The following is a 10,187-nucleotide window of genomic DNA, read 5'->3' as shown; positions in this document are numbered from 1 at the left end:
TAACAATTAATAATTATCCTAACCAACCTTTAACAATTAATCCAACCACAAAGGATTATAATGAATTGTATAGAAACCATAAAAACATGTGTGAATTGTTTGGAAATCCACCTCAGTTTGAATATGTAGATTTTGCACTTAATCATCCAATCTTCTGTTTTGATCTATCAGCTCACCAAGAAGATCTTTTCAAAACAGGAGTGAACATAAATATTCATATTGAAAAAACACAAGGAGATGTGACCGGGTATTGTTTATTATTGGAAGAAGCAAAACATTTAATTAAAATAGCAGATAGAAGAATGATAAGAATTGAGTAAAAAATATACTCTTAAAAATGAAAGTAGAAACTTTAGTTATGAAAATAATAGAAGCTATTGAAACAGCTTACCCAACTGTAATAACTTTCAATGGTAAAAAAATCAGCATAACTAAAAACCTTATTGATAAATACAAATATTGTAAAGTCAGAGACGATATAGACTTAGAAAGAATTGACGCGAACGCAAAAGAAGATGGATTTTTACATTTCCTACTACCTTTAATATTTGATGGTATTGCAGCGGCGGGTGCAGCAACTGGTGGAATATCTGCCGCAGTCAAATCTGCCAACGCAAAGAAAGCAGCTGATGCTAAAGCCGCTGAAGAACGCAGACATAATTTAATAATGGAAAAGGAAGCCAAAGGTTCGGGAGTGGGAAATATGATAGGCACAATAAAAGAATTTGGAAAAAGATTTGGGGAAGAAACCAAGAAAACTGTTAAACAAGGATTAAATAAATTAGTAGATAGTATTGACACAGGAGAAGTCAAAGTTAAACATAAGGGTAATGGGCTATTTTTTAAAAATATACACACTGGAGAAGGATTATTTCTTTCAAAGTATAAAAAGAAGGAGTGATTTTTGGAATAAAATAAAATAATAAAAAATGGGCAAAAAATTTAATCGTTCAGAAATATTTCCTAATAACCCAATGCTCATGTGTATATGCGGTAGTTCCGGTTCTGGGAAATCTCATCTCACTTTTAACATGTTGACAACACCAAACCCTTTAGATTTCGATTCTTTGTATATCTACACCAGAACAATCGTATTATCAATTCTTCAAAGCTTTAGAATATCAACCAAAGAAAGATGTTCAAGACATATTTCAATATTACGAAGAAAACGAAGAAGAGGTGGAAATAGATATCATAGATAACTTCATTAAATCAAAGAATCCAACGGATATAAAAGTTTTTTCTTACGAAAAATGTTAATGATCTAGACTTGTTTAATATTGATAGCAATCAAAAGAACTTAATATTGTTTGACGACTGCGTAGCGCAAAGAAATCAAGCTGTTCAACAAGAATTCTTCACGAAAGGAAGAAATCACAACTGTCACTGCATATACCAATCCCAATCTTTTTACGGGATGGATTCTTTGTTCATTAGAAAAAATGCAAATTGTTTTTTATTTTTTGAATTAAACGATAAAGATTTATCTCAAATCATTCAGTCGATAAATCACGGAATGGATAGAGATACATTTAAAAAGGTTTGAAAAGCTCAATGGAGAAATCCAGATGATCATGGATATGTATTTGTAACTACTAGAAAACCTGCGGGTGAAAGAGTTATGATCGACATATGTTAATTATATTTTTTTTTTAAAATGGATAATTGGAATAATATTTTAAAAAGAAATAGAGAATATATCAGAGCTAAGAATAAATAAATTACAACAACTTAGATTAACAGAAAATCTACAAACTCTATTTCAACCAATATTAAAATCTCAAGAGGATATTAAAAAGAAATTAGCTTTAGAATATAAATCCACCCCTCATCACCCCAAACCGATTGAATATGGTGGTATTATAATTAGGACATTAGATGATATAAAACATTATTTTTCAAACCCTAACCCAGTTTTACCAAAGAGCATTTCACCAATCGTTGATGATGTGGGGTTATTGGTTAATGGTTTTAGAATAAGATTTAGTCCAAATTCACCACAATTCAAAATCGATACAAAAGATTTTATATACACATTAACAAAAGGATTGATAGATTTAATGAATGGCGAGGATGTTGGCATTGGCGATTATAAGGATTTAGTTGCATACTCAAAATGCAATTAGAAAGTCAGGACCCGAAACAAAAAGATTGAAAGAAGTTGATATATATATATAACAAAAGTTATTGAGCAAGATGAAGAGGAGGTAGGTGATTATGCAGAAGATTATCCACCAATCATACAAGAAATAGGCGAATTCGAAAATATTGTATCTGGACAAGAATTAGACGAATTCGAAGATATGGTATCTGGACAAGGTATAACGTTTTTATCCGACAATAAAGAACTACTTAATAGATTACAAATAATATTAGCGGCAATGAAGGAAGGACATCGATCAAACAGACAATATAATGAAGTAAATTGTATACTAAAAAGACTCCTAGAGAAAGGTATTATAGATAAAAATGATTATAAAAGCGTGATTAAAAATGTCAAATAAAGAACAACTATTCGTTATCACCTCAAATAAATCAGACATTAAATTGTCTCTAGATTATGAGTACGAACTCGATCGCAATCAAGAATATGAATTGGAATTAAAGTATTTCTCTGTTTACAATTCCATTAGAAATATCAACGATAAATATAACCAAATAAAAATATCAATAGATAATGGAGTTACATTCAATTGAATTGAATTGAATGGAGTTTTACGTCCTACTGAGTTACATTCAAAACCATACGTTTACTACCAGGAAGCTACGAATACGTAGCCATTAATGAATACCTATCTGAAAACGGAGGAAGTGCAAATGGTAAAAACAATATTGAATTCAAAGGTAATTTGAATCTGAACAAAATAAAATTGACATAAAGAAATAATAGTCAAGTTGATTTCAACGTAGAAAATTCATTGAATGCGTAACTAGGATTTGATAAACAAATATTCACGCAATCCACTTTAGCACCACACAAAGCTAATATCGAGAATGATATCGATGTGATAAATATACATTGCAATTTGATAAACGGTGGATTTTTTAATAAATACAAACGTCAGATTATTTACAGTCTTCCAACATTCACTGTACTGATAGGCTATAGAATTATAGAGAAACCGTTTCAAACGACATATTTACCACTTAATTCCTTTATGATTAAAGATATAAATCTGGAAATCAAAGATGGTAAAAATAGGTTTATAGATTTTGGTAACGAGGAAATTGTTATTCAATTTCATTTAAAACAAAAAAATTGAATTAAACACTCTTCATTCTCTTCTTGAATAGTAAGGTAATCGAAATCATCAAATTTGTAGTTTTCATCCAAACTCAAGTCATCTTTATCACTTTTAGGATACATGCTTCTTTCGCTGTCCGGTGCCTTTATCTTAACGAGATTTAGATAACTTTTAAAAACTTTCTTTTGTTTATCATCATCCTTTGGAATAACTACTCCATTGGTGAAACTTTTTTCCCATGGTTTCTTAAATTCATTCGTCACGTCATGTCCACTAGCTAATCGAATATAATCTTCACAGCTATCTTATCATTAGAGTAACCCTTAAACGTTTTCTTTTCTTTTAGAATACCGTCAGTAGTTAATAATATTATATTTAACTTTTGGCGCTAAATATAAACCATATATAATTCCACCATCACCGTAATCATTCTTTCCATTACAATAATCATTTTCGGACACCAACCCAGCTTCATTTAATTTATCCCAATTGCTAGACGAAATGTATAAACTATCAATATCTGTATAGTATATTTCCGGCTTATAAATCTATTACGTGAATAAAATTATTCATTATTTTTTTACTGTGAGATAATACGAATGACCCCAAATGACTAGGTGTTAGTCGTGTAGATTTAGGAGGTATACAGTCAAATTCTTTTTCTTCTTCATTTATCTGAACGATATGTTGAGTCTCATTTACTTTAGGATAGTTTTTGACGTGTGAATCGAAGTTGGCTTTTAAACTTGCTTCACTCCATAAATGTCTCGATGTAGTTATATCCTTCTGAATAGAATTACCTGATAATTTCATACAATTACTACCTACGATATTACCTTCTCGTTTATATTTATTTCTTAGATCTCTCAAAATTAAAATATAATCTCTATATGGTGGAGTTTTAAAATTTTCTTCGTATACTATACCATCTAATATTCCAATAATTCGTCCACCGGCTTTAACTAGTTCTTGAATATCGACCGATGTTAAAAGTTCTGAACAGAAACCATTTCTGAACCTGATTTTAGTGCCAGTTTCCTTATTACCTTCTTTGTTCGTAAAAGTAATTTTATCTTTAGCTGGTATGGGTTGGAAGAACATATTGGTAGGATATTTAAACCAGACTTTTAAAATAGCCGTTCTAGGTATGAATTTCTGCTCATTAAAGAGCTTGACAAATTCTTCTTCTTCCTCAGGTAAACATTTTCTAGCACTTTCCACTTGGATATTCGCTGTGTAGTACAGTTAATTTTTTGAAGTTTTGAATTAACTTCTGTTTTATCTTTTTTACTTTTACTATATTCTTTAAATAAATCAATCATAATATCACTTGGTGTTTCACTAAACTCTTCAATACATTACAAATTTCATCCATTTTATTCGTTTCAAATGATTTTCGATTTGCCGAAACTCTTCCTCCTTTAATGGATTGTCTGATAAAATATCTTATAAAAGGGTGTGTATGTGAGTAAACTTTTCTACGTTTTCTTTTTCGGTGTGTTTCGGAACCATTCTAGTACTTTCATACCATTCTTCTTCAACCATTTCTTTATTGTAATGATACAAATAATACCAACCCTTTAAAGATAAAGAAGGAGCCGTTAGATTATTGGAAATATTCTGGAATACAACTTCTTTCATAACTTTGTTATATTTTATCAAACAAGCTCCAAGACATAACGTATCTCTTTTAGCGTAAGGTTCCCATTCGTGTCTTAAAGATTCCCAGTTATCTTCGATGTATTTTGCAATATTGATATCAGTGATCTTTCTCAAATTCAATGGTAGATTAGATGAATTTCCCCATGCCGCCAAACTAGATTTTTCATGTTGATAGGAACATATGAAATTAATATTTTGCAAATAATTAGAGTTATTTGTTTTTGTCTTTTCCATTTTTTCTGTAAGTATTCATCGGTGAATAAATTAGTTAAAGGTAGAGACAGAATGCCTCTAGCTGTTACTAGTGGACATTGCGTTAGTTTTTTCGCATTTTTAAGCACGATCCAATTATCAAAACCACTACCGTTATGAGAAATTAATGTTAATCTTTTTTGATCTATTTTCCTAAACGTTGTAACATTTGATGATGCAATCTTTACCCACAAATATTTCTACTATATTCATTAATTTATTATAAAATGGTACACTATCAGTGGGATTTAAATCTGGAAAGTTATGTTTTATTCTGTCTAACATTTTTCTTAGTTTTTCTAAATTAATTAACGTGCAAGCATAAGGAATGGCTTTATAGGTTTTGCAATATCATGCGTATAAACAATCATCATGAATTGTTGGAAAAACATTTGTTACCGCATTATCATCTTTACAAGTTCTCCATACGTTTTCATCGTAATTATCTTCTATTTCTTTAATGCCTAAGGTTTTGTTATTTCTTCTAATGAGACAGAAATGTGATTTATGTAAGTAAAATACCCAATCTAATTCTTCGGATACTTTCTTTGGTTGAAAATGTCTATGTTTGGGCATATAAATTTGAAAATAAGTATTAAATTTCTTATTGAATTCACAGATTCTAGCAGTTGTCATAACTCCTTTTCTGTTTGATTTTGAAAAACTGTTGATGAAATCTTGAAATTCTTTTGTGTAGTCTTCGTTCAAAACATAATTTACGCACTTTACAAAGCAGTATCCATCGCTTGGTATATAACAATTTATACCGCTTCTTTATTAATTTATCTTTTTGAGTAGACCACTACCCTTTTTTGATCTTTTTATTTCTTTGAAATTGTTTCTACGTAAAATGATTTTTCCTGAGAAATACCATCCGATTTTACATCCACAGTTGCGAAGAAATTGTGAAAAGTTTTGGCATTAAAGCCTACAAATGGCATGTTTTGTTTGTGTTCTCCATCTTGAATAATCTCTCCATCTAATTCAATTTGCCCTTTAAATGTTGTAAATTCATCAGTGATAAGGTTAATAATATTGAAAAAAAGTTCATTTGATATGAATGTTTCATCGTCTAAAATTTCAATTTTATTCATATTATTAAGCAACTATTTTTAACTAGGAATTTTTAACTTTTATTGATGATATCTCTACATCAAATTTATCTAAAATTTCATTGAATTTTTCTAATTCTTCAATGGCTATGTTCTTATCTTCCTTGGATCTTTCGAAAAAAATGAATAATTTATTAAGATATGTATTTAAAATTTCTGTTTTCTTTTTATAATGAGATTTCTGTTTTGATGTAAAACCTAAAGTAATCAATCCACAAGATGAAGTTTGAACGGCAGTGAACGCGGCTAATACAGTTGGGACAATTATTGGAAGCATTAATCCACCGGTTACGGCTGTTGCCACCGTCATCCCTACTGTTAGAACTGTGCTCCATGTTTTTCTGCATTTGTTAAAGTGTTTTAGTTTGTCTTTTAGTTCATTTTGTTTTTCTATCATGTAGTTTTGTCTGCTTTCTAATTCCATTTTTAAGTAATTAAATTAAATGAATTTCTGATAAAGCAAAAGATGGAAAGTGTTTAACATCTACAATAAGTTGTGCATTCTTTATTTTTTCATTATCTGTTATAATTATTTCAGGTTTAATAATAAAAACTTTTACACTTACTAAGGATATTTGTTCTTTCGAATCATTAAACTTATTCAGATGAACTGAAAATTTTGCTTTTTCGTTAATGATTGTTATTATACATCTACAGGTATATATACCTCCAACCTCTGTTCCATCATTACGTTCAATTATTGATGAAAATATTATAAATTGTTTACCTTGTTGACTTTTATGAATATCGACTGAGGTAAATAAATTATCTGAAGAGAAAGTTCCGTCTTCATGTAAAAAAAACTATTATTTACAAAATATAGTTTTACGTATTCAAAGTCTGTCGTTCGTAAAAAGTCATAGCTGATGGTGAAGTTTCCATCTCCAATATCATATCAAAATCACTCAATGAAAGTTCACCTTCTTCATTATCTGGTATGATTAACATTCTAAACCTATCTATATATTTTCCACTCGTTTTAATTTTATATAAGTGATTAGCCTTGTTGTTTTCGTCGTTAATTTATAATTCTTTAGTTTCTACATTTTTTGTACCATTGATAAACTGAAGAACTTTACGAGGGTGAATTGACTAGATGAATATAAGTTTTGTATGAAGAATATTGATTCAACTTTTACCTACAATGGAAAAATAATTTCAATTACAATTTTTTCCGGGAAAAAAAAAATTAAGAATCAAATATTTCATAGGGGGAGGTTAAATCTGGAGAATATACTCTTATATTTGCTGTAAATCCATATTTTTTCAATTCATAATCTTTTGATTTATCAATATTGTCAGTAATAGAAGCATCGCTATGTCTATAAGAAGATGAAACTACCAAATTCCGTCAATCTAGGGAGGCCCATTGGATTGAGACATTGAATACAGCAAGACCTATAGGGCTAAATATTCATCATAATGTAGGCATAGCACCCTTTGTTGTCCCGTTTAATACAACCAGCAATCGAGCAAGCAAAATAGTTCATGCCCACTATAAGAGCCTTCAAGAGAAATTCCCCCATGTCTATAAGCAGAAAATGATAGTTGCATATTCAAAAAATAAGAACTTAAATGATAATATTGTTCATAGTAAACTAGAAACAATCAGTACATAACAGATACTATACTTCTCGCCCATCGGGCGAGTTATTTTTTCTAATTTCAGGTCAGAATAAGAACAGAAGAAAACCCCAAATCAAGACCCTTAATCCTAATTTCTAAATAAAGTGTCTGCTCCACCCTAGGCCTGTACATTTGGGAGAATCAAACCCTCCCTTCCCCGAAATCTAATACTGTCCGTGCCAGGCCAGATCAGACAATTTATTTTGACTTTGGTATATTTTATTTCATCTTATATATATTTATATATTTTATTTTTTCTGTATATATTGTATATGTTAGGATTTTGACATTTGTTTCTCGTGCATATAACAAACTTTCTTCAACAAAATTTGCATTAATCTTTTAATCTAACCAAGTAAATTTAATTGCCATCATTTATGTTTTTCTTTCGTGTAAATTATACTCCGAGATAATCCATCCATTTAAATTACTACTCGGGTATAATCAAAATTCAAAGTTAGTTCTAATCAATTTACAATTCACTAATCCCGCTTATTTTATCAAATATTTCTCATGTTTATTTATTTTATATCTTTGTATTCTTGATTTCTGATTATTTATGTTTTTCATTTATGTAAATTGTACTCTGAGATAATCTAATCCTCCTGAATTATTACTCAGATATAATCAAAATCTAATCCAATATTTCTATAATCCTCAATTGATCAAAGATATGACTCAACTAATTAAGAAATCAAAAATAATCCTAATCCTCAACTGATCAAAGATATGACATGATTCACTCAATAATTTTTAGAAAATCAAAAACCTGTATTAACTGACTACTATATAAATCGCAAATTCAATCTCATTTCATAAACATTCCTCGACACTTGAAAAAGGATAATATTTCGAAAACCGGTTCGTGTCAATTGCGTAAGTTTTTGTTTTACCTGTTATAATTTTTCACATCATTGTTAGCGTTATTTATCACCTAAATATATATTTTTGCATTTTTCATCATAACTTTCATCTTACTTTATATATCCCCAAGCCCAGTTTGACTTATTTGCATAATTTGATCCCAACATTTTCACGCTAGCATATACAATTTCCTCCTGTTACATCCGCTGTACATTCCCTTCTAACCCCAAGTTATTTTCATTATGCTCCCCAACTACAACAACCACTGGCAAGAAGCCAGACATAGAAACACTAATCGTCAACCAAACCAATATCACGTACCCTACAACGGCCCTGTCTTCCATCGACCTCTACCACCTACCAATCGCCGACCACCAACCAACCCATCCAGCTATATCCCACCCCATCGCCGACCTACCTACAACACAGCCTACCAATCAAGAGGTAACCATCGACCTGACCAACAACAGAAACGACTACCAGCCCACCGACGCCAACCAGTCCCCACTCATAAGGAGGAAGAACCCTTTGTGAAGGTGTTCTTCCAAGTTTTGCAGTGCCTCCATCATTTGGCAATCCTTACCCTTCAACAGCAAGGCCAACCAGCGTTTACCTTCAAACACAAAGTCTCTGAGTTGGATAGTTTTATCCGTTCAGCAATGAAAACATCAGCTGTCGACGCGAATATTAGATCCCTCAATCAGACATGGCACTGTAAGGTTACGCAGGTCCTGATCGACCATTACCAAACCACACTTCAAGAGAAGCTGACCACCATTCGTACCAAGTCTTTATCATCACCTGCCGTCGACCGCATCGTTTCTCATGCCCTGTCCTGGGCCCGTCGCTCCTATGGGAAACGTCTCACTCAAGCTGTAATCTCCAAATTCTACCAAACAATCAACGAAACAAAAACCAGAGTAACCATATCTCTACCAACTGAAATGGACACTACACCTGCACCATCTAGAGCCACCACGCTGCCGAACCAAACCCCTAAACGAGCCCGAAGTTCACCTACTCCTAGTCCAGCAGACAGGAAAACGCTCTCGTAGAGAGGGCACACCCCTTCTCTTTTCACTTTCAGACTCGTCTTCCCCTTCCACACCATCTGAATCTTCACCACGTGATCCAGGATCCGCCAACCTTTCTTCCTTCTGTGCGTTTTTGGACCAGCAAACCACCCCTCAGTCTCCATCCAAGTCAAGACGTGTATCCAGACCTTCCCCCCCTCGAACCAGATCCCAGTCCGTTCCCAATGCTACAATTCTAACAACTACCAAACCAGTACCAATCACACCGTCGACAACCATTATATCCGCTACCAAACCGTATTATCACCAAACCAAGGACAAATCATCATGGAAGCTACCTGCTCTAAAGAAATCTACCTTAATAATTGGATCATCTAACCTGAATCGAATTA

At 31.9% G+C, this 10,187-nt stretch overlaps 3 protein-coding genes across 3 annotated transcripts; 2 read left to right on the top strand and 1 right to left on the bottom strand.

Annotated features, from left to right (window-relative positions):
• Positions 1-337: 337 nt before the first annotated feature.
• Positions 338-901, top strand: LOTGIDRAFT_162605 (hypothetical protein; the record flags this gene model as incomplete). Its single annotated transcript, XM_009058621.1, has 1 exon — positions 338-901. The coding sequence occupies one exon, from the start codon at positions 338-340 to the stop codon at positions 899-901; it is 564 nt and encodes a 187-aa protein (XP_009056869.1).
• A 2,884-nt stretch (positions 902-3,785) lies between these two features.
• On the bottom strand, positions 3,786-5,141 carry LOTGIDRAFT_162604 (hypothetical protein; the record flags this gene model as incomplete). The annotated part of the gene is made up of 2 exons (XM_009058620.1): positions 3,786-4,477; positions 4,823-5,141. The coding sequence occupies 2 exons, from the start codon at positions 5,139-5,141 to the stop codon at positions 3,786-3,788; spliced, it is 1,011 nt and encodes a 336-aa protein (XP_009056868.1).
• Positions 5,142-9,003: 3,862 nt separating this feature from the next.
• LOTGIDRAFT_162603 (hypothetical protein) lies at positions 9,004-9,816 on the top strand (the record flags this gene model as incomplete). The annotated part of the gene is made up of 1 exon (XM_009058619.1): positions 9,004-9,816. One exon carries the CDS (start codon positions 9,004-9,006, stop codon positions 9,814-9,816), a length of 813 nt encoding a protein of 270 aa, XP_009056867.1.
• Between the last annotated feature and the right edge of the window lie 371 nt (positions 9,817-10,187).

This window comes from Lottia gigantea (genome assembly GCF_000327385.1).
Source record: "Lottia gigantea unplaced genomic scaffold LOTGIsca_35, whole genome shotgun sequence".
Taxonomy (NCBI): Eukaryota; Metazoa; Mollusca; class Gastropoda; family Lottiidae; genus Lottia; species Lottia gigantea.
This window is presented reverse-complemented; position numbering and strand designations above follow the sequence as displayed.